The sequence below is a fragment of the Corvus cornix genome, chromosome 1, assembly GCF_000738735.6.
Source record: "Corvus cornix cornix isolate S_Up_H32 chromosome 1, ASM73873v5, whole genome shotgun sequence".
Lineage (NCBI taxonomy): Eukaryota > Metazoa > Chordata > Aves > Passeriformes > Corvidae > Corvus > Corvus cornix.
In genome coordinates, this window is record NC_046332.1 from 15,270,618 (window position 1) to 15,295,985 (window position 25,368).

Below are 25,368 nucleotides of genomic sequence, written 5' to 3' on the forward strand. Positions count from 1 at the left end.
GAAGTACTAGAAGGGGAGAAAAAAAAGCTCTCTGGACTCCTTAGTTCTGTAAAAAAACATTATTAAGAAGAAGTATTCCAAGACAGACATAGTACACAACAAGCAGAGGGCTGTTTGACAGAGAAATTATATATTATGGCCACTGTCACCATTTCCCCTCTAGAGGAAGTAATTATGTGGCCACCTATCCCCCAGTAAGCCCTTGGGAGCATCAGTATCTAAGGTTTATTCTAGTCAGGGTCAAAAGATGTATGTCAGCATATGAGAAAGATAACAAACACAACAATGTGTCAGACACAACTACATAAGCCTCAATTACAAGGAAATCTGACAAAAAATAGCATATGAGGGGATTTTAAAATAAAAAATAAGAGCTAAGGGCTAATGGGAATGAAGTGCTTAAACATCTTTAAAATTTTTGCCTCCAAAGCCTACCTTGCTACCTAAGATAGAAACCATACAACTTGCAATGATTTTTCTTTCAAAACTGCAACTCAGGGAAGACACCTTAAAAATCCAAGTTCAGTTTCTCACTCCTGCAAGGAACTGCATATAGTCCTGTCCATGAATTTATGAACTTCCTTCCACATGATTAGACTTCTTACTCCTTTACCAGAAGACTGTTGGAGCTCCTTATGCTTGCATATACTTCCTTATAATTTGCAGATTAAATTTATTCAGAGCCAATTTATATTCATTTGCTCTCGTGATGACATTGCCTTTTAGCTTAAATTAGGTTTTAAGATCTCCAGGACACTGACCAAATCTACATAAGAATAGAGAGTCCTAAGCCTAAGAGTGCCCTTTTCTTAATTCAGAGTTTTGCTTGTAGTGACAATAAAATAAATAATAAAAATTAGTTTTTATAGTTCCACTAGTCTGATGTACTTCTGCCATATCCACAATTAGTGCAAGTGCACTCACATGGAGTCTGATCTAATATATCATGATGCATTCTAGGTGAGACCACCTCACCTCTAATAAGTTGCTGTCGCGGGTTCGGTTTGCAACCGGGCGGAAACACCAATTTAGTGTAGTGGTTTGGTCCAAAATACTCATTACTGTTTATCTGCTGTGAGATAAGAATTAGGAGAAATGCAAAGCAGGCACCAAACTTGAAAGAATATAAAGAAGTTTATTAACAGACCTAAAAGAAGAAAAAAAAATTATACCACCTTCAGAGCGCTCCTCCTCCCCCCACCTTCCTCCCTTCTCCCACTGACAATGTGAAAAGACAACCCTTAAGATGTTCAGTCTGTTTACCACTTCCATAATAACCTTGTTCAGTCCATTTAGAAAGAGAAGTCTCTTCTTGCTCATGCTATGAAAACATTATCACAACGAGACAGCCGCCCACTTCCAAATATTGTTCAGTCCATTCAGGAAGAGGAGTCTCTCTGCTCACATGTGAGTCCTTTCCCCCGACTTGCAGCTTTTCCCACAACTGCTTTCGAGGGTCCACTCTTGAAGATTTTTGGGGTACAATTTTAAGGTTGAGCCGTTCAGAAACAAAAACAGAGGCCCTTCTCCTTCCCTGGGAGCAAAGGGTCTTCCTCATCTTCATCTTTAGGACTATCTCTGGGAGCATCTCTAGGGACTGAGGTTTTCTCCTTTCCCGTTCGGAGCAAAAGTCCTCCTCTGGTTCATCTCTCCCTGTCCAAACTTCTCATGAAATTACAGCTGCGTCACCATCTGCCTACCTCAGCGCAGGTGCTTTTGCTCACGAGTTGAACACTCCACCCCCCATATCTTCATGAAATTACAACAGGATACTCTGATATATCATAGCTTCACAACAGAATTTCAGCTTTAAGCATCTCCTCTCTCTCTTCCCTCAGGTTTTCAGCTCTTCACAGCAATAAAAAGGGTTAATCTCACCTCGGCCTTGCAGCTTTGCAGCTGGAATGTTGAATTTTTCTTATCGCAGTGGAGAGGGGGGAGAGCCGAGCCGCTCCGGCTGCCCACGGCAAGGCAGTGGGGGGGGGTTCCACAGCTGGAACAGGTCCATGGCTTCAGGATGGCTGTGGCCCGGCCCAGCCTGGCCCAAGCAGGGCCTGGCCGGGCCCGCTGGCCCCTACACGGGGCCTGCAGCCACCTGTCCCAGCACCGGAAACGAGAGAGAGCTTGGAGGGGGAGTTTGCCTATTCTTAAATGTGGATCACAGAGGTGATCACAACTTTAAGTGGCTTAGAGAATTGTCCATATTCAAACCGGCCAGCTGATAGGTTCTATCAGTTCCCAGAGGAAACTGTAAGCACCCCTTAGCAAGGACGTCCCTTCCGGGACTATGCTTGCTAAGCTATGACATAACCCGATAAATACCAAGCTGAATGCAGCTGTCGGCACGCATGGTTTTGGAGGAGCAATCCCCCGTGCGTCCCAGCGCTGGAATTAAACATACCTACTTTACTACTTCTTTAGTAGTGGAGTTTTTTTCCGATCATCAGGATCAACTTCCATGTGGCTTTTTGTTTCAAATTACTGTCAGCAGATCTGAACTTCCTAATACTTGCTATCAATTTCTGAATTTATTACCAGCATTCAAAAACCTGGGGCTCACATGATTCCACCCACCCCAAAACACCTACTGGCAGAGACCCCATTGCTGCCTCATGCTCTTATGCCCCAGACCACCTTGTCCCTTCTCCATCAGCAGCCTAGAGCAGCTGCACTGTGCATCTCAAGGAGATGTGTGGGAAGGACATGGCAGGACAGCAGGACATTCGCAGTTTCCAGCAAACAAACCGAAAGCATAGTGGTGAGCACAGCAAGAAAAGATGGGGACGGTTTGCGAGATTCCCATGTTTCAACAGACCACAGCAGAATTGCTCACTTCAAGTTGGTGAAAGCATACTGCTCACATAATTAACAGAGATTAACTAAAATCTATAAATGCTCACCCATTTTTAGGGAGTAGACCTGCCAGCACTTTGCCCCACAACAGGGCAGAACCCCATAAGCCATACTTTTAACTGGAGCTGGAGACACTCCAAAATTATGATTATCATCTAATCTTCACTAAGCTACTAAACAGTCAAGCACACAAAATAGGGCTTAACACACTGCAGTTTAAGTATTTACCCTTAAAAACCCAAGTAATGCAAGGTCTCTCCTCTGTTTCAGTTACGAGAAAATTTCAGATTTGAAAAAAAATTCACATTAAAAGAGACCTATCATGGTTCCTTAGACCTTCCTCAGCTCCAGCCAGGACTCACATCTATGCCAGACCAAGTTGCTTGCACCCTTGCCCAGTTAAGCTCTCTTGGTGTCCATACATGGCAAACAATTTTTTACCTTAGAGAGTCAAAATTTTTCTTATTAGTCTCTTTGTCATTTTTTGCCTTTTCTTTTATACCCCTTATATATCTTTTTACAACTACAGTATTCTTAGTGCTTTTTGCCTACATTCTTGGACTTGTTTGTCAAGCTAAGAGACTAAACATTTTAGAAGCTTCCTAGCTAGTGGTCAGTGTGCCCCAGTCCCCAAAGTCCTCTTCAGAACACATTCTGTAAATGAAGATAGAACCATCCAGGGGAAGGCTCCTTGGGGAGGGGGACTCACTTGAGCCTCTCACTGGGGAATCTTTGATATGCTAATTAGTAAAACCTATAATGTTATACCAGATCTTCTGCGGCGCGCATTTTGCGGGGTGCATTTCGATGCATATGACCTGGACGTGTGCACCTAAGGATCCTTAAAATAAATACCAAGGTAAAATACCTTTTCCCCTTCTAACCATGTATGACTCTTGATTTTAAGACCAAGAAAAGGCATCAATTTAACAATCTGTCTATTACCTTCTGACTGCTTTTGCTTACCTCTTCTCTTATTTTGAGAGGGCTTTTTTTATTAAATGCCACCCCAAATTTCAAAATCACCTGAAAGTCGGTTGACAGTTACAGCTCTGAGACCTTGTTCCACAATCCTTCCCTGCCTGCAGCATTTGTGGTTGAACCTCCAACCTACTGAGCCCCCAAACTTTCTAATCTTACTTCCATAATTCACATATTTATTTCTGTAAATTCATACAGCCTTATTACCTTTAGTCATCGATGCTCTTCCTTTTTTAATTATTCCTTTCCTCACCCTCAATAATTTCATTATGCATAAGCCAACTTTATTTAGATCAATCAAAGACAACAGAAAACCAGAAGAAATCTTTGAAACTGTACTAGTAGGATAGGTTAGGTATTTTTGTTAGTGACAAACAAAAATATGAGTTTCACAAAGCAATTTTCTTAGTAAAGAGTCACAGCTACTGATGAAGAATCAATTTCAATTGCCATTACAAAATCATCCTTAAAATGAATATTTTGCCCAAATGCAATAAAAACTGAACAAAACACTACAAAAACCAGAAAGAACAATCAATGGGTGAAATGACAGGAATGAAGATGCTAAGAGAGCAAAGACCTGAAAAATAAATTCTCTTGCTTTCTAAAGATATATTTTCACAGGAACTGGTTTGACATTTAGGAAACAAAGCAGCTACTGCTATGGCAATATGCAATAGCCCTCAAAAAAAGAAAAAAAAAAAAAAAAAGAGATGGCATAGCAAATGTAAGGACTAAGGCAACTCGAACCATGCCCTCTTGTTTCACTACATGAAATAACACATTTTCTTTTCAAATTGTTACACACTGGTATGAGGTTATCGTACTATCACATCATGGAGACAAAACAAAATTAGATCCACAATCTGTTCTTAGGATATAAGCAAGTGGGTAAAAAGTTTCTGCTCTCAAATATGAAATCAGTCATTGTGATGTCATCTGTAGAGGAAGGTTTTCTATTAAGAAATTCTGAATGGTTCTGTGTGCAGCAGAGGCCAATAACTCTGGACTGCACAAGTGCATTTCAGTGTCTTGGTAGAACAACAAAAGTCATGTTTCAGCTTATTGTTCCAAATTAGTCCAAAAAGACCAAGGGCATTTTTAGTAATAAACTGCCACCTCAGCTTTATTCAGAACACTTTATAAGAAAGAAGTCCACTGCACACATACTATACAAAAATTATCCCCCAAGGGTAGAGGAGAGAGAGACAAAATTTTCCAACAGTCCCAGTGACTCCCTCAGCAACCAATTCCTGAAACTGTTTTAGCAAGCGCTGGAGAGAACCTCTTCAGAAAGGACAAGAAGGCAATGGAGCAGAAGAGGTCAAAAAATAAAACGGAAGATCCCTACAGACTGAACTCTCCAGCACATGCCTGCACTTAGGCTTTCGAACGAACAACCACTACAGTTATTTGTGAGACAGCACTTACTTCCTGGCAGTACTGAAGAATTCCTTCTTTTGTCCCAATGCAGGTCTTGGTGCCAGAGGGGTCTGATTCCCACTTTCCATTCTGCACGTTCATGTGCATGTTGAGTTTGCCACAGAACATGGCAATCTGAGGCTCCGCCAGCAGCCCTGCATTTCCATCAGCAGGCACCTGGAAGGAGAAGAAAAGTTTTAAGCTCACATCTGACATTTCAGTCCAGCCAAAGCAGCAACAGGTCAACCAAGCCTGAAACAAACTCCAGACTCATCCACCCATTGCAGCAAAGACCAAATTTTTTACTCAGGAAGATGTGAGAAATGCAAATTGGGGTCTTCACAGAAGTTCAGATTACAATAGTATAATTTTAAAGCTGTAAGCAAACTGTTCTGTGGCCCAAAACTGTCTTCTTACCAACTTGGGGTAAATACAAAACAACAAGCACAGCTGGAGCACAATTATAGAAGTTTAATTTCCCAATATAGCTGTTATACTGTGGGAGGAGGGGTTTATTAACAACAAAAAAGTAACAAGTTTTTAGCAAGAGTTTCCTAAAAAAGCTCACAGTGTATCTTTTTTCAAGCCCCTCAGTAGTTCATCTCCTTGTTGACCACACAGGCTCTATTTTATCATATCTTCTGAAGATGGTGGGTTAAAAGCAGCTTCCACCTAAGCTTTTCTTGGATTGAACCTCAAAATGCAGAGGGGCTGGGGAGATATCAAAATAGGTCTGCTAAAGGTCTAGCTCACTGTTGCTGCCTGCTCCGAGGTCATCTTTCCCCCTCCTCGATACTAGTCAGACAAGTCAGGACTTGCCCCTGCCCTGTGCTCTGAACCACTTTGTTCTAATGAGCAGGCAAAACCAAAAGTAACTCAGACTCTGGAGCAGTGTCTGATTGGCCAGTTACCCCAGGTCTGCCCATAGCTCTCTCCTTTCCCTTCCCCTGAATAAAAGAGAGCTCAGAGTGGGCCCGCCCTCTTTGGCTCAGCTCCCTTCTGCGAATAACTCGTGTCTGTGGTTCTATTGAAAGCATCTGATTGCAAGACTGAAGCATAAGCCAAGGGCTATATTTCTACCTCTTTGCTTCTACTAGTGGTATTAGCTTTGCAGCTACCATTTGCCGCTTTTTAGAGCTACAGAAATGCTAGATCATCCATGCTACCTCTCTAGACTGCTCGAGGCTTTCTAAGGCATTGAACTACAAGCCTAGCCGGTAAAAGTGCTGTGAGTGTAACCACAGCTCACAACTGAGAATTATAGAATACCATCTCCCCAACAAGCATTAGAATACCAGGCTCAAGACAGGGGCTCCTCTTGAACCACAGACATACTGTCCTTGACACTCAAACCAAGCAGTGCTGGGGCATAGAGCCAGACATCAGAGGCACCCTCAGCATGGGTTTAAATCTCTCCCATGGGACCACAGCACTGAAAGCAAATCAAGAGCCAACCCCTGAAGGTATAAGCTGAAAGGACTCACTTCTGTTTTACATCTGAGGAACATGACACAAAGAGAAACCTCTTCTCTGGGTTAGGTACCTCAAGAGACAAGCCTACAGCTCTCCACTGCCCCTCACACTCCAAAGGCCAGTCCATCATATTCAAGGTACAGCAGAGTATTCATTTCAGTTTAAATATCTATTTTCAACTTTTAATCTCTTAGCTAGAAAACTTCTCAAGAGGAAAATAAAAAACATTTTAAAAATTCACAAAAAAACTGAAGAAACAGAATTATGGTATTATGGGAGGTATGCAAACCCGGGATATTAGTTTCACTCTTTGTTTAAACAGACACAAAAAAGACTTAAAGAATTTTATATGCTCACAGTACTAAAAAAAACCCCAAACTCCACACTAAGAAACACTGCAGGAGTGAACATCTAACTATCCATTAGATTAGCATTGAAAGTGAAAATGCCAAAATTAAACCAAGGTTTTGTTTGTTTTTTTTTTAAAGAGAAAGGAGAGAACATTTCTTTTCCTGTTTTCATAAGATGTTAACTTGCCACTGCAATTCAGCTCAAAAAAATAAAAAATCTATAAAAAGACAGGAACACCTCAACTGGCAGAGATTTCCCTTTACTATCTCAATTTCTCTTCTCCTGTGAAACAAGTACATTCTGTACCATTTAAAAGTCTACTATCACTGTTGTTTCACTGGAAAATTAGAGAATTTTCCAGTAACGGGGATGTCACCTTGTCTTGGCTTGCCTCGATCAGCAAAACTATCACATGCTTACTCCTTCTAATACCTTCAGAAACTTTGGAGAGCAACTCAAATGTAACACATCTATAACAATCTGCAAAATATCCTCCAAGTTAACTATTTTATTTTTCTTTATACATGCAACATAACCCTATCAAAATTTCAATAAAAATAGATGTAAGTCATTCCACAGGTGATGTATGGATGAGAACTCTATATTCCCAGTCCGCTACTCCAACTCAGATCTTTATTAAATTAATAAAGCACACAGTAGTCACATTGAGGCAGATTTAAAATTTTTTTCACTCAATATCATAGTTCTAAATTTATCAAGAACTTGCCCTGTGGTTTTGTAACTGGGAGCTTTTGCGTATTTTTTTTGTCCTAGCTAGAAAGACAGATAAAATTTAAAGTGCTATCAATTGAACTCTAAAAACACAACCTATGCCTGTCTACTTAAAATCTCATTCCCTTCAGAAAAGCCATGACATCTCCCAGCTTAATTAAATTACCAGATGATCACATTTAGCCTTCTATATTTTGAGATGTCAGGGCCTGATGACCTGCTCAGCATAGCACTTCATCTGATTGATTAGGACAGCTAAATGTTTCTAATTATAAAGAAATACTAGAGCAACTAACAGACATTGTAAACCTAGCTAAAGTACTTAGATCATAGGATCAAAGATTGATTTGGGTTGAATGAGACTTTAAGATTGAGTCCAACTGTAAACCTAACGCTCCAATTTAAAGCAAAATAAAAGCCAAAAATAAAAGATAAAATTTAGCTGAGATAACTAATTTCAAGGGGTCTCTATATGGTGCAAGTTCCTGATAACATAAAATCTCATGAAATATTACTTATTTTAAGAAACATCGAACAGCAGTTTGATCACAAAGGAGACTGAACACCAGTATTTTGGGGGAAAGGTGGGGAAATGTAGCACTTTCTGTAAAAAACCATACACTAACAAATAATAAAACCTCAAAAAAAAATGCAGGAGACTAAAACATTAGTAAAACCAACACAGTGATTTGTCCCACCCATACTACCGTAACATTTTAAACTTGTGAATGAATTAATAGCTGGTCACGTCAAAGGTATATCCAGCTTAAATATGTGAGCTGGTGACGAATTTTATGCATCACTCAAGTTTTCTTCATAACCAATGGTTTAATTCATTTACATTCATACCCTCAAAAGAAAAAAATATCTGCATTACAATGCAATTAAATAATCTAGAGCACCGATCTACACTGATAAGCAGCTTCTATAGAAGTAATGCTGAATAACATAAAGCTACAGTCCAGTTTATTACACCAACACCTGCAGTGGTAAATCTCTCCTTGACTAATCCTAGAGCTCTCAGTAAGATTAGTCTCCCAAAGAATAACTCACAGGACGCAAATTACATTAACAGCAACTATTTACTTTATTAATATTCTGCAAAAGCAAAAACTCCAAGCATATTACTGGAACTGTAATCACGTATTATTTTGTCTCCTTTGCAAACAACTTTGAAGTAGCAGCATGGCTTTTTTTCCTGCCTCTTGGCAAATCATTAAATAAAAGACCAATTAGCACAGCGTCTCAAGGTAACTTCAAATGTTATGCTCAGGTTTTCTCAGTATATCCAGTTTTCAGAGACCAAGTAAGAACACTACTCATCACTTACACAAGACATCTGTAATATGATTTCTGTAATGGGAACTACATAAATTTGAAAAATGGCATCTACAGGACTCTGAAAAAATTAACTCAACTGACGGTACACTATTTAGATCTCTACATTAGTCTACTATGTCACAAGACATTCAAGCACTAGCCTGACATCTTTTTCATATAGAAAACAAAATTACTGATTTTTAGAAGTGTAAGGGTACAAGTTCTTAAAGAAAGGTTCCATGGCTGTGGTAAAGCTCAATGCTGACAGCAGGAACTCCCATAAAGAATTCCAGCATATCAGAGGCCTATCTTCCAGTTTCAAGACTCATTTCATTTCCATCTGAGTGCATCTTCCTTTGCTACATTTCCTTCTTATGAGCAGATAAATGATGATGTGCTTAAAATATTGTTTTAAAGAAAGCAAATTCAAAATACCTTTCAAGTAGGCTTTCAGTATTTTGCATACTCTCATAGGTGGGGATATTAAAGAAAAGAAAAGAAAAGAAAAGAAAAGAAAAGAAAAGAAAAGAAAAGAAAAGAAAAGAAAAGAAAAGAAAAGAAAAGAAAAGAAAAGAAAAGAAAAGAAAAGAAAAGAAAAGAAAAGAAAATCCAACCAACACTAAAGACTGAAATCAGAAGACAACTCTGTAAGATAAAGCCCACTGGGTATATAACTGCTTTGGATATGGAAAGAGGAGGTACAAAACAAGGTCAGTCTTAGCAAGGCCACCTGAATGGCATAATTTAATGACTGGAGCCTGTCTTTAAAAATAGGTGTTTCATAGCATTTTTCTGTTTGTTTTTAGAGGGAAAATAGTCATTACAAGTATTTATTTCAAAATGCTGAGTTACATATAACACAGGAAAAGGAAAAAGAAAAAGAAATCATGCAAGCATTAAAATACTAATATGTAGGGAATCTGTTTCCTTTCCATGCTAGGAAGCAGTAGAGATGCCTCTGCTTTCCTGTCTTTCAGGCCTCGCAATTTAGCACATCTGTTTGAGGAGAGATGCACATCCACATGACATGCTGGATGCCATTTATACCATTCCTGAGACACGCAAAAATGATTTTGATAGCAGAGTACAGAGAACTTAAAGAAGTTTATCCAATAACAAAACTATAATAAGGAATACCTTACATTAAGAAAAAAGTATGTGGAGTTTTTTAGCTCACTGGCATTCCATCATAATATCAAAAGGCCTTTTCGTTTCAAACACCATTATTATTTAAGACAGAAAGCATAGCCCTCTCCCCTCCTCCATTCTCTCTGTCACTGCTTTTTACAGATACAATTAGTGTATTTGCTAATAGCGCTTCATAATCCCTATTTAACCAACAAGTGTTGGCTTTTTTCACAATTCAGGTTATATTCAGAAAACACAGTCTGCAAGGTTTTACTCTCAAGAGGTTTTCCATCAAGGGACCAAAGTAACACCACTTACAATAGCTCTGCTATTAACTTATAATTAAGAACTACAATATAATAGGGAAATAAGCATCAGACTGTCTATGTGCTGCTATTAACCACTGAAACATCAAAAACCATTTCGCAGAAGTCCTAAGACAGCTTCTGTGATTGATATTGCTTTATTCTGCAAACACTAACCTGAAGCCACTTTTATAAACATTCAAAGTGTACCTAATTTGCAATAATTACTTAATTTGTAATTACTTTCAAGAAAAGGATATTCAATAACAATCTCCATATCTACAACTTGTTCAAGAACAGCAAATGTCCTCCTTAGTTTAGGAGATGACTAAAATAATCCCTTGCTGATTTTCATTTTTAATGCTAATACCAGTTCAAACCTCCAACCAAGAAGTCAGCAACTACAGCTTTAACAACTTCTGTTGACAAAAATAGTAAAACAGGGGTTCAAATAATGTGAACAATTAAGTATATCCAATCATAACACATCACCCTTCCAACCCATGGCTGTGCTTCCTCCAAACTTTTATACCATATTTGGGTTGAAATCTGAGGTTTCACATTAACTAAAGCAGCACCAATTTGCATACATAGCAGTTTATTTCCTCTATGACTATTAACAAAATAAAAGAAATTCTATCTTTGAAGTGGGGCCACTCATAACTGTTCTTCCTATAAATAACAGAGGTAAAAATAGAATGAGTATGAAAGGACTCTCTGCTTGCCTTACACATTCAGTGAGCAAAACACGATACAGAGACTTGTTATTCCCAGTTGGAAAGACCAGGTTTGTTCCACTGGACTGTCTGGTCTGCTGAACCCTACAAGTGAAGACTGTTACCCAGTTCTAGAAGTCTACAGTTCAAATTGGGCAAATGCCATGCAAATACAGGTTTATGTCACCGGACACAAATCCATGACTTCTTGCATGAGTTAGCCATCAACTTTGGCAGACTGTAAACTATTACACTCTGCTCTAGATATTATAGATACTAATATAAAATATTTCTCCTCCTAGCTTTGTTAGGATCTTCACAGAACACAAATGCTTTAAAGACTATTTGTTTTTAAAAACCTGCACATGTAGACACACAATGAAAAAATCTCCTCCTTTCTTAAAAACGCAATCAGGACAAAAAAAAAGAATTAAAAAATAAGGCACCCAAATTAGAAAAGGGGGTAATATCAAATTATTGTCGCCTCACAACTTCAGGATGGTTGTTTGTCAAAACCAAGGAAAAGTTTCCATCTCCTCACTTTTCCGTAGAGATGAAAAAGAGTAAGGTTGTCAAAATCAACACGAATAATTTAGAAACAGTGTTTCATTGTATAATGTTCACATAGAAACAGCAGCAGCAATTACTGCTGTCAACAGCCTATAGAAAGAGGTCAGAAAAACACTTTACTGATTACTCACTAAAACTGCTCAGTACAGTTGCTCCTCCTGGAAGACAAACGTTTATCGCAAACAGTCACAGAAAGAACCACCTTCCTAACCTGCAGAAAACCCTGTGAAGATCCAGATCTGATTTACAAAAAGCCATCATACAAAATTTGGTTGAGAAACACACTCCATCAAAAAGCTTCTGGAAAACCAGAGAAGTTTATTTGCCCTGACTATAACCTATTTAACCCAAGTGCAACTATCTGCACACTGTCCTCCTGACCCGCTTCATAAACAATGATGCCAAAATGCATCACAACAGCACAATACACACATCTCCACAGCAGCTCAAGGATCAACTGCTCCACAAATAACATAAAAGCAACTCTGCCTTCGAGCCTGCAGAGGAAAATATAGTATTCTCAAAACTATCTTCTGGCAGCCAATCATTCTCCTCACCCACACCCTTCACAAGGTCCTGAGATATAGGCTGTATTTATTCCATACATCTTAGTTTTAGTGCTTCCCTCAGGTCACGTTCCACGTACTTGTAGAATGACACCCCAACCCAGCCCCAAGTGTTTGTCAAAACCAAACCAAAAATATGCCAGGACTAAGCACCGAGTTCACAAGGATATCTTGTAGAGCAACAGGGAGGTTGAGTGCTCCCCCCCCGAAGACCTGAGTGAACCAGCAACCAAGTGCATACAAGAGATATTCACAAGACCTGAGCAGAAGTGTCTATGTAAACAGCTGACCTGCATGTGCATGTGTCAAGAGCAAGTGGATTTCCCTCCCTGGGGTCCCTGGAATCACTAGGAAGCAAGGAGGACAACCACAAGAGCAGCAGAAGCCTAGCTCCTGTGCTGAACCTGTCCAGTGTCATCCTGCACACATTTCCATGCTCCTGTGAGAGTGACTAAAAACTAAAATTTAGCTACAAAAATCAGCATCTTTGAATGTCATTATAAATGTGAGGAATTATCACAGGGAGTACCCCATCATGTCAGAGAAGGCAGATCTTTGCATCAGCTACATGAACATAACAAAAACACATTCATCTATAAGTGCAGTGTCAAGAGCTTCTTAGCTACCACCAACCCTACCAGCAACAAGTCTGCTTCCAAAAAAAACCAAAAACCCTAAAAGCCACACTCCCACAACCTCCAAGTTGAGCATCTTAATTTAAGATGATGTGAAGGTGCTTGAATGCATCCAGAGGAGAGCTACAAAGCTGCTGAAAGGGCTGAAAGGAACGACATCCCATAAGGAAAATCTGAGGACTCCAGGCTTATCTAGCTTGGAAGAAAGGAGGATGAGGGGTAACCTCATTACTCCCTACAGCTTCCTGAGGAGGGAAGTGGAGAGGGAAGTGCTGAGGTCTTCTATGTGGGATCTAGTGATGGGATGCATGGGAATGGTTCAACCCTGTGCCAGGTTCAGACTGGACATTAGGAAGTATTTTTTTACCAAGAAGATAGTCAAACACTGGAATAGGCTTCCTGGAAAGGCTGGCAATGCCCCAAGACTGTCAGTAGCAACTGGGCAATGCCCTTAGTAACAGGCTGTAACTTGGTCAGGCAGCTGGACTAGATGACCACTGTAGCTCCCTTCCAACTGAAATACCGTATTCCATTCTAGCCTCTACGTCACCATGGTCACAACCAGACCAGGAGTGCTAGCAGTTGGGCACTACCAAGGGCAGGAGGATAATGGAAGGAGCAGGGACAACCTTCACCCAACCAGGTCTTCCCTGGAATTACCTTAAAGAGGCCGTAGCCAAATTTACAGAGCTTTAAGTTAGCCATTGATAGAACAGTAACTGAAAACCCTCACAGCCAACACTTATCCCCAGCCTGCAGGTACCTCCACACAGTTTAGTCACCATTTTTTATATAAACTGCCATTTTGGCAGGAAGAAAAATTATAACAAGCAGATTGACCAAAATTATCCAAGACTGGAATGACTTTCAGGAAGCATTAAATCTAGTGCAGCACCAACTAACCATTAACATAGGGGATGGAAAGGCAGAGGAGGTGGAATAACATCAAGATTTTACAAGCTGAATAAAAAGTGCATTAAGGAGACAAAAGTAAAAAAAAAAGCTAATCCTGCTCCCAAGCTATTAATTTAGATTTTGAAACAGTCTTTGGTCATTTATGTGTCAATATGTGTTGACTAACAGAAGCAGGGTAAACAAGACAAATCCTGTCAGAATTAATGATCTTTTATTCATTTGGAAAAATAGGAGGAAAAAAAAGATTAAATTCAGCAAGTGTGCAAGTTTGACAAAAGAAGTGTTTAATGATACCAGAAAATATGACAAGTGTTATGATTTCTTTTGGTACATCTACATGTGCAGAAATGTTAATGATACTGCATTTAAATTTCATCACCTTCAAGGCTGTCACTACCCCAAAATAAACACAAGACTCTGTTTTACAGGGCAAATCAAGGTTTTGCACTGAAATAAATCACTGTAAACCATCTAATTCTAGGATTGTATTTTCTATTCCAACACTCAAAGCCACTACCACTTATCTTAAACAAATATATGAAGTAGAAGAAAAATAAGAGTGCATTTCACAGCAATGCAACAGACCACAGAACCAAGCTCAGTAATAACTTTGGGGGTCCTATCATACCCATGAAACTCACTGCTGCAAAAGTGAAACTACAAGGTGAGAGTAAGTATTAAAAAAGCCCTGACTTCTAGTTTGCGTTTATATTAAAGCACCTTTTTTTTGAGTGGTGTAAATTATATTTTAAGCCTATTTCATTGCATGTGTACCTGGAAAGGATGTGAAAAAAAAAATTACTATATGCAGAACTAAACTCAGTAATATGAAATAAATTTAAATTCTATCTGTTCAGTCAAAAAATTACTAACAATCCTAGTTCAATGCACTTGATAAAGACGTTAACATTTGAGCAATGTCAGCTTCTCAAATGAACTTGATCCCTCAAATGTCAATCAATGCTCAGCAATTTATTGACTTATTTTTAATTCGACGTAGTTGAGGACTGTAAGATAGCTTCACATCTCATTCATCACATTTCCACTATCATGCTTAAGCATCTCATGGAAGAATCCTTCTGTATAGTATCCTCATTCCTTTTTTATGTGATTTGTTTTTCAACTTTTCCTGCTAAAACTAGGCTGCAAAAGGATAGTTTGTAATAGGATAGCAATCCCTTTCAGGGATGCTTATATTTTGCCTCGATCCCAAAAAAATTGTTGTTACTCAGCCTCTCACAGAGTCATATCTAACTTAGAAAGGTTTGTGTTGAAAAGGACCTTTAAAGATCATTTCATTCCAGCCCCCTGCCATGAACAGGGACACCCTTCCACTAGACCAGGTTACTTAGAGCACCATCCAACCTGGCCTTGGACAATTCCAGGGATGGGGCAGCCACAGCTTCTCTGGGCAACCTGTGCCAGTGCCTCACCACCTGAATAGGGAAGAATTTCTTCCTAATATCCAATCCAAACCTACTGTTTGTCAGTTTGAAGCCATTCCCCCCTGTTCTGTCACTCCAGGCCCTTGTAAATAGTCTCTCTCAATCTTTTCTTTAGGCTCCCTTCAGGTACAGAAAGGCACAATAAGTTCAGCCTGAAGCCTTCTCTTCTCCAGGTTGAATAATCCCAATTATCTCAGACTATTTTCATAGGAGACATGTCCCATGCCTGTGATCACTTTTGTGCCCCTCCTCTGGACTGGCTCCAACAGGTCCGTGTCCTTCCTGTGCTGGGACCCCAGAGCTGGATGCAGCACTGCAGGTGGGGTCTCAGCAGAGCTGCGAAGAGGGGCAGAATCCCCTCCCTGCCCTGCTGCCCATGGGGCTTTGGATGCAGCCCAGCACATGGCGGGTTTCTGGACTCCCAGCGCACATGGCCGGGGCATGTCCAGCCTCTCACCCACCAGCACCCCCAAGTCCTTCTTGTAGGGCTGCTCTGGATCTGTTCATCCCCAGCTTGGATTGATACGAGGGGTTGCCCTGCAGCAGATGCAGCACCTTCGACTCGGTTTGTTAAACCTTATGAGATTCCCATGGGTCACTTCTCAAGCTCATCCAGGTCCCTCTGGATGACATCCCACCCTTCAGGCAATAGCACCACTCAGCTTGGTGATATCAACAATTTGCTGAGGGTGCACTCAATCCCTCTGTCTAGGTCATTAATGAAGGTGTTAAATATCACCCCTCCCAATACAGACCCCTAAGGGACACCACTCATGTCACCAATGTCCATCAGGACTCTCAGCCATTGACCACCACCCTCTGGCTGTGATTATGCAATCTCTTTCTTATCTATCTACCAGTCCACTGATCCAATACATGTCTCTCCTATTTAGAGAGAAGGATGTTGTGGGGGACTGAGTCAAAGGCTTTACAGAAGTCCAGATAAATGACATCTATAACCCTTCCCTTGTCCACTGATGTAGTCATTCCATCACAGAAGGCGACTGGGTTGGTTGGGCAGGGCTTGTACTTGGTCTTGAATCACCTCCCTGTCTTCCATGGGCCTTAGTGTGCTAAGGATCGTTCTAGAAGGTTCTAGAAGGATGTTCAGATGCATTTTGAAGGAGGAAAAAAGGAAGGAAGGAAATAAAGTATTTAAATTACCTGTTTGGCACTCTTTTTAATCTTTTTAGATCCCTTTGGGCAAACGAACAAACTTTGCTTACAGTACAGATGACAATATTATTTCAAAGGCCTCTGTTTAAGTAATTGGACTTGAAACTTTCTAAATAAATAAATAAATAAATACTAATAATAACAACTTAAAAAAACGGTGCAAAAACCACAACATTGGAGTTACATTTCTAAGCATGATTCTTGTATTACTGATTTATTACACAGTGCTAACATCCTGTATTTTTGACAATACAGGAATTAGACAAAGTGAGAAAGTATACAAGGCACATGAGTTCTCCTGAAACCAACCTCCTTGAAAAAGAGATACCAGATTTTTCAATTTGGAAAATCCTGTGGGCTTACATCATTTTCCTATTGTAGAAAGACAACATTAGATGACTGAACTAATTACTCTAAATCTACAGAATTATTACTGCATTGCAACAACAATACGATGCATTTGTGAGCTTCTCCAAGAAAAAATGGAAGCTGAAACCAACCTGCTCAGAGGATTTTTCCTGTGTTCCAATCTGAACAAAGCTTTTTCTACCTAAGCAAAATTCACCACAGCCAGAAGAGCTGTAATTTTCCTTGTGAAACGGGACCTCCACCCTGCATCAACTGGATTTCAAAGGAAGATCTGAGACTGATATTTTATTCTCATTATTACTTATCTTGCATACAGTTCTTTATCTGCCCTTGATACAGAGGCACCATCTACACTGCTAAAGCAACTCTTCCATGGACTGCATTATTTGTCATTCTCCAAAGATACAAACGGAATCATCCTCTGCTGTCGTTGGGCTGAGCCACAAACATCTGAACAGAGCCATGGGAGAAGTCTGATGTAATTCACCAGTTTTAACACAAGGCGTTTCAGCTATTTTGCACTATGACAGCACTCCACATTTATGCCAAAGGTCCCCCTCATCTTCTTTTGATGCAGAACTATTGTTTGCTCAAGTGGCGAATCTGTGACTCAGTCTTCTCTGCAAGCTGTCCGACTAGTTGGATTACTAGAATTATTATTATATTAATAAAAATAACCATTTCCCAATTTTATTCCACAAACAACGTGAAGATGAATTAACAAGATATTTCTGGCATTTGCTGACTTCAACCATCAAGTGTTTCGCATGATGAGGACTTGCTGACTGCTTACAAGGAAGAACACGCCCAGAAGATCCTTCCTGAAATTTTTATGCTACCCAAGATGCCAACACATCACCAATTAGACAAACGATTTTTTAGCACACAGAAACACCACTATAAGCAAGCCACAAGGAATTAATCTGTTAACAGCAGGATTAAACAATGTAACACATTACCTGGATGACCTTCAAGGCATATAGAAAAACCTGACAGAGTCAAACAGATGGCTGACAGACTCCCTTCATTTTGAGTTGAAGGTCTAGTTCTTCAATCCTTCCTCTAAAAAAAAATCTATGAATTTTTATCTCTCCACAACAGAACTGTGATAAGGGAATTAATAGAGCATTATTAGACATCCCATGCTGAAACAGATCCTGCCCTGGATCTGTTTTTAGGGTACTTGAATCACCTGTTACCAAAAAAAAAAAACCACCCCACCAAAACTTCACTGTCCCACTAGATACGAGCTATTTTCATATCACTGTACACCCAGCTGCTGGTTTTTGAGCAGCTACTCCATGTCCATGAGGTTTTTTCATAATAATCATGTTGCATATTCAAAAGAAAGTCTGGCCTTCAACCTCTGACACTATGCCCCACTCCCATGGTCTACAAGGTGAAGCCATTTCTCCATCTCTCTGCTTTCTGGCTCTAGCACACAGAGTCAGCTTATTTAATTTCATTGACCAGACCAAAGACAAGACCATAATTATTGCATACATATAATATTAACAATACATATTTAAGTAATAAAGAAAAAGACCTTCAGAAGTGCTTAACAGAAAAAAGTAGAGAATTCCTCAGTTTTGGGAAGAATAAAAGAAAAGTATTCTTTCATTCTCTCAACTGGGCACATTTCAGGTTTCACCTCTACAGTTTGCATGCTGCATGTTCTTTTTCTGATTAAAAGCTACTGTACATGACCTACATACCATTGTGCTAATGTTTAAAACCAAGAATCTTTTCTTTTTCAGGACCTGTGAACAAGAAACAAGAGTAAGGAAAAAAACAAGCAAATGAAGACACAGTGAAGCTCTCACAGAATCAACCCCAGCAGCTTTGTTCAGCAGACTGGGCAACAGTAATACATGATGGGCCCCAGCACCAATTCTCCCTTCGGCGGGGATCATGCACCAGGTACATTACATACATACCCCTCTGCACAACCATGATAGACAAACAAAAACCATTTATATAAGCCAGGAGTCTCAACTTTATTGGAAATAGCAAACCAAAGGAGTTACAGGCTTGACCACACAAACCAGTTATTCTATAGACTGCAACTCTTCAGCTTAAAAAGCTAAGAAAAAACACCCAAAATTGGACATGAACATATTTAGTCAGCCTCAAATAAAATTAATCCCTAACAACACAATAATCAGAAAGATAGTTATGTTAAGCTTATGACTTTCCAAAATCCATTATGAGATTCAAGAAAACAACAGGAAAAAAGCAACTAATATGCCGAAGCAGTATGGGACAAGACGAAAAAAACGTTCAAACCACTCTTCTCAATACATGAAGGCCACCCTACAGAAGTACACTTATTTTTCCAATATATATATTTAAATTTTCAAACCCTACCTCTGGTATCTTACAGCAACTGCTCTCTTTAAAGACACAGCCTTCATCTGAATTCTTCCACAGACAGTTTTTAGCAAAAGCTTTACTGATTTCAACATTCGGAATGTTAACCAAATAGACAGCAGAGTACCCTATTTATGTTCTCACTCTTTCCTATGTAGAAGGTATACTCCCACCATGAGTTCTGAATTTCTGATCTTATTGAGTGCCATGGAATACTCCAGCTGTTGGTTAGGTCTGGGAGCCAGGGAAACTAGATTCTGTCAATCCAATAACTTTCTTCCAGTGTGGTATTCTTACAGTAATTTTCTAATAACACAGAAGTAGGTACCACATGCAAGTTTACTTATGCAAAACATGGAAACACAAGAAAAACTGTGCTTGACAACTCTTGCTCTTCTATGGGAAGACATGCTGTTAATTGTGGCTGCCAGAATCTTACATAAACATCTCTCATTCAGACAAGGATAGAAAAAGCAATTGATTGAAGAGGTGAACCAGAGGCCAAAAATTCAGAATATGAGTTTCTGGTTTGTTCAACTACACTAAGGCCTCAGACTCCTCTTGTAGGTCCACCCACTAACAGCAACTGCTCTCTGTCTTGACAACAGTGATAGCAGAATAGACATGGTCACACTCATTTGATTTGAAGGCTCATGAGAAGTACTGCATTCAAACACAACATCCTTAAAGACTACATTTCAAATTCATATTAATTGAATTTAAGAGATTGCCATGAAAGAGATTAAGATGAACTTGGAGGCAACTTTCAGATCACCAAACGGTAAAAGAAAAATGAGACTATCCATTGTTAACTATTATAGCCAGATCCGAAAGAACTGATCCAAATAAGATGACATAATAAAGATGAAGGCTGTTTCCTTACCAGTAAGTAGACTAAAATCACCACAGATCATTAAGCATAAAAACCCCCAAATCATTAGCCCTCTGCAAAGGAGGGTAAGAAACCTTCCAGGTTTTTTAATCATGTTGGAACCACATACTTGAAAGGTGAGCATTTTTTGTCTTAAAAAGCTCCATTGTATTTTTGCTGTTTAGAACACATAAATACTTCAAACACTAGCTTACTTTTGGGGATTTTTTCATTTGTCTTTTAAATTAATAATCTGGAAGATTAAAACATCATCTTGCTTTTGACACTCATCAGCTATAGCATCCTGATAAACCATCACCACAAAAAAGAAAACAATACTATGCTTTCCCACCTCCTGCTTGTTGCTTTATCAAGATGTAATAAGAACAATTTACACCATGAAAGATGTCACATACACTGCAACAATGGAAAGGAAGAAAAATTTTTATTTGGTTACTGAGCCTGGTACTCTATTACAGAAATCCCGCTGAACACTAATGACACCTTGTGCAGGGAGTGCAAGGAAGCCTTATTTCCATACACTAATAGAAAAACAATGGCTGTGAACTTTTATTTAAGACTAGCTAGGGTGCAGTGAAAGCAGAAATAACACGTATTTTATTTCACTTGACACAACATCCAAGGACTATAAGCAGGGATGCTGACCCCTGACAGGGAATTCGACCAGAGTACTAAATGTAGAGCACAAACTCTACACAAACTGCCCACAATCCAAACACTACAGAGTAGCAACACAACAGTTTATTTCTCCTCCAATTCTCCATGCAGATTTATCTGCACATATTAAAAAGTGCTTACAACCCACATTGGTGAAAGTTGCCCCAAGCTGCCACAAAGCCTCTTTTATGGATGTTTCTTCCTCTTCTGAAAGAATATGGTCCCTGAAAGTTACACACATTCATTTTCACCCTCAGGGCAAGAAACCTTAAAACTCAAGATGTCTTACACAACGAGGCTTCATTTCACTTGTTGTGCTGAGAGATTGAAAGAAACGGTACCACTGAAAACATAGTACCAACTACAGCTGACCTCAGGAATTGCCTTAATACCCTGTTCTTATTCCATGTACAAGCTAAGGTAATCCAAGGCAACCTACACCTGCCTTTCTAGTCCCACCTTCAGAAGACTCCCTTCACATTCTTCCATTTCCAACCCTGTTCTACTGCTGAAAGCAACAGCAGCCATACTCAGCAGCCACAGTAACTTTGGCAGGATTCCTTGAGCATGGCACAGCAAAAGTAAGAAAATAGTAAAAAGATGACCTGAAAATACAACACAGAGCTGAAAAGTCCAAGTAGGGAAGACTCCATCTTCATATGAGCCTTGAGACCACCTCAAGCACTAACTTCATACAGAAGTTATGTATATGTATATACATATACACCAAGAAATAGTGCTTTTAACCCAAGACAGATGAAAAGGTCAGAGATCTGCACTGGAGCTTACAGTCCTTCTCCTTCCAGCTGGCAACAACCACCTTCCAGCAAGAGACAGACTTCTCAGTGAACTATAAGTAAGCAGTCTTCCCCCAGCTCCCCCCTTCCTGTCTACAAGCTCAGGAACATGGTCACAGTTCCCAGCATTTGCCAAGATGTCAAGAGGGTTCAGCTTAAAACAGCACAGCAGCAGCAGCACAGTGTCCCGCTCCAGAGGCCCTGGAAAACCTCAGGAGAAGACATGGCACTTCCCTTACTTGTGCCCAGCCTAGGCTTAGCCAAGGTAAGCGTTCCTCATCACACTCAGTCTGCAGTGGTGAGGCACTCCACACTGCAATGCAGGACCCCAAACTGAGGATTTACTCAAAATAAAGCAATTCCTAGTATTACATTCACACTATGTACACACATACCATGGGGACTTTACTAATGGTATACTTCCATATCCGCAAATCATCCACAACCACAGTATTTTGAAAACTGAGTACTTTTAAGAGTTCTTCAACTCATTCCAGCTGGCAACAGAGTTCTCCCTTTTGCTGACAGGGCCACATGCTCTTTCATCCTCGCCCTCTGCAGTCAGCCAGTGTACATTATGTGGTTCTTCCCTTTGTCATCATAACAGGGAATATCATCCATTAACACTAGCACTGTTTTTACTTGCGTTGTAGAACCATGAGGACAGCTGAAGTTGTTTCAAGGTAACGAAGAGTATCATTAGAAGCACACATACTTAGTTTCAGACACACATTAATTTTCATTTGCTACATAAAAGTAGAAAATAAGTATCAAATTGATACTAACAATGAGCTCATCCCAGGCTCCCAAATAGTACTGGTGAATTGCCACAAAGGCATTTTTCTTCCTCTAACCATCTCCTGACTTTAGCAAACATCTGTTCCTCTTACTGATTTACAAATGCAAACTACTGAGAGAATTTTAGTACTTCTACAACAATTCCTCAGTTTTTAACAGGAAAAACACAGTTACTGTTTTTCTTCCACATGCACACTGAATTAGATTCAATACCCATGCTTTTCACCATCTCAGTAAATCTTCAGAATATGTTTGCCTGACAAGTTTAGAGTCTACAACATATATTTCTTCCCACACTATAGAGAAGAATAAATTAAATGCAGATTTTTTTTTTTTAATGGCAAGACATCAGTTCTTAGCCTTTTCAAGTAAGGGACTTGAAAGTATTTGTTCTGGTCCTTGCAAGATTTCAGGGTGGTCATGTCATCAGACCTTTTTGGCTTGTTCTCACAGGACTTGCAAAACTCTCTTCCTCACACAGATACTACACTCTGTCTCTAGCTCAGGGAACTTTCTGAGAAATGAGCTATCTGCCCACTTGTGATTCAAAACTTTTTAATAAAATCTGTTAAACGCAATTAGCCTGAATAAACAAACCCTATAAATCCACTGCAAGTGACACACAACAGATGCATATGATTATACAACCAGGAACACCTGAAGCACTAAAAAACTGTTTTATCTCCTGCACTAGGGCTTGCATGAAATAACAAGGTGCAGGACAGCAATACAAAGATGGTTTCACACGCAGCTACAACAGACTGTCAAAACCACCATGAAGTTTCTTTTCTAGGTTCAAGACCATTCAGGTCACTGACCAAGTACTTTTGCATTGAGGGAAACATAAGAGACTTTTTTTAAAGAGATGTCCAAATTACCCCATTGAAAAGCCATCACTGCCACTGAAGAGCAGACTGAATTAAAGACCTGCAAGAGTTTAAATCATACTTTCTGTGTTTGAGTGTTACCAAAGTATGCTGAAAATCTGGGTCAGAGCTGTAAAGTGGACAGACATAAAAATGCTCCTACAGTGAGATTTTCCAGCGGGATGTCTTTTCTGCTTCCTCAAAACAATATTATCTTTTACTAGAAAAATTAAGTAGTCATTTTTAAAAGTCCTAATAGCACAAAGTGTCAGGGCCACTGCAGAGTCATGGAACATTGCCATGCTCTCTCCACCCTCCCTCCAAGGAGGGGCATCCCTGGGAGATGCAGCAAGGCAGTCACCCTGAATTATCACTGTACTGTGAAATAACGTTTGAGAAAGTACATTACTCAGCTTTCTACAGTCAGGTAGCAAGTTTGTAAAAATAATCAGAGCCTTTACCCAAGACTGGCTTCACTTCACTCCAAACACACCACTGAGCAAGGCAGAAACTTTAAGGACTGAAAAATCTGAAAAAAAATCCCCCAAAACTTCGTCAATCTGTATTTGGGGATACAGAGCTATTATTATTGTGCTATCCATATATTAAACTGCTTACAAAGTCTCTCAAAAAAATCAGTTATGATGCAATTTACTATTTCTAAAAGTTGATGAGAAACTCACTTGAAAGTTAATAGTGGATTATTAGAAAAGCAAAAAGCAAACACCTCAAATCAACTCTGTATACCAAATACCTTCTTCAGACCACTGTTTGAGCACTCCTTCCCTCATTCTTTAACCTACTGAAAACAGCACATGGCTACAAAACCTGCATTGTCCCAGCTGCCATTCAGTCTTTCACGAATCCCAGATCTCCAGCACAATAAAAAACACTCAAGCATTTATTCTTCGAAGGGATCAGTGTTACATGCCTGATGTTTTCATTCTGAGCCTGCACAGGCAATTTGTTTACTACATTATGATGTAAAAAAAAAATGCATAAATGCAAAGGCAAGGTAACAAATACTTCCTCTTTCTTCGCCCAGGACAGCTCACAAGGGATGGAAAGCAGAGCCTTCTACCACAACAGGACATTTCTTTCCTTGACATTAGTAAAATGGGACAAGCTGTAATAGAAATACACCCTACAACAATAGATTCCTTCAGAAGAAAACAATTCTGGCTCTTCTCAGAGAACAAATGCAGTAAGGAAGGGGGAACAAGAATGAGGGGATGCCAAAGGAGGGGAAGGACTCCCACTTTTTTCACCTTTTAGCCCACACCTCCTGAAAGCCTTACCTGGACAGTTCTGCTGACACTTGAAAGGTGGAAATAAAAGATTAGAGCACCACAGAAAGCATTTGCTACTTGTCAATGCAAAATAGTGTTCAATTTTGGAAACCATTTGCAAGAACAGTTTCAATGTAAATGCCTACCAAGTTTCAAGGAACACAAAAATAAATGAAAGAATGCAAAGCAGTATTACTCCTTATAAAAATCAGTACATAGGCTGTCTACAAAATCTACCTCTGAATTCTGAGCAGGTGAAAAGAAGTAAACAAAAAGGAACCTTTTACTTTTCCTGCACAAACAAGACTGCAATACTGTATATTGTGTATACACTGGCACAGCAATGACAACTCCATCTCATACACCAATTAAATCCACTGGGGAATACAAATTGCTAGCCAGTTTTCCAAGGACACAATTTAAATAGTAAAATGGAAATTTATTTTCTCACAAACAAAACAAACAGTAAATTCAGGATAGTGTCCCACAAAGACCCACAGGTGAAAAGTAAAATGCTCCTCACCTAACCAGATCAATGCACTGGTGGGGAGCATCCCTCATTTACCCCAAGCAGAATGATGATTCCCTGTGAAACCAGTTACCACCAAAGCTACAGATACTACTTATCAACCAAGATACTTATAAGACCAGCACCAAGAAGATGTTCTGTTGATTTCTTGTTTTGAAAAACAATGTAGATTAGTGGAGAATCCCAGGGACCGCCAGCTTCTGAAAGTCAATA

General features: G+C 39.6%; 1 protein-coding gene across 1 annotated transcript in view; it reads right to left on the reverse strand.

Moving 5' to 3' along the window:
- LOC104686955 (amyloid beta precursor protein) overlaps positions 1 to 25,368 on the reverse strand; it is a 172,991-nt gene that overhangs the window by 140,662 nt on the left and 6,961 nt on the right. Inside the window, exon 2 of the mRNA XM_039550395.1 lies at positions 5,233 to 5,433. Within this exon, the coding sequence (XP_039406329.1) occupies positions 5,233 to 5,433 (201 nt within the window). The remainder of the gene's footprint in view (positions 1 to 5,232; positions 5,434 to 25,368) is intronic.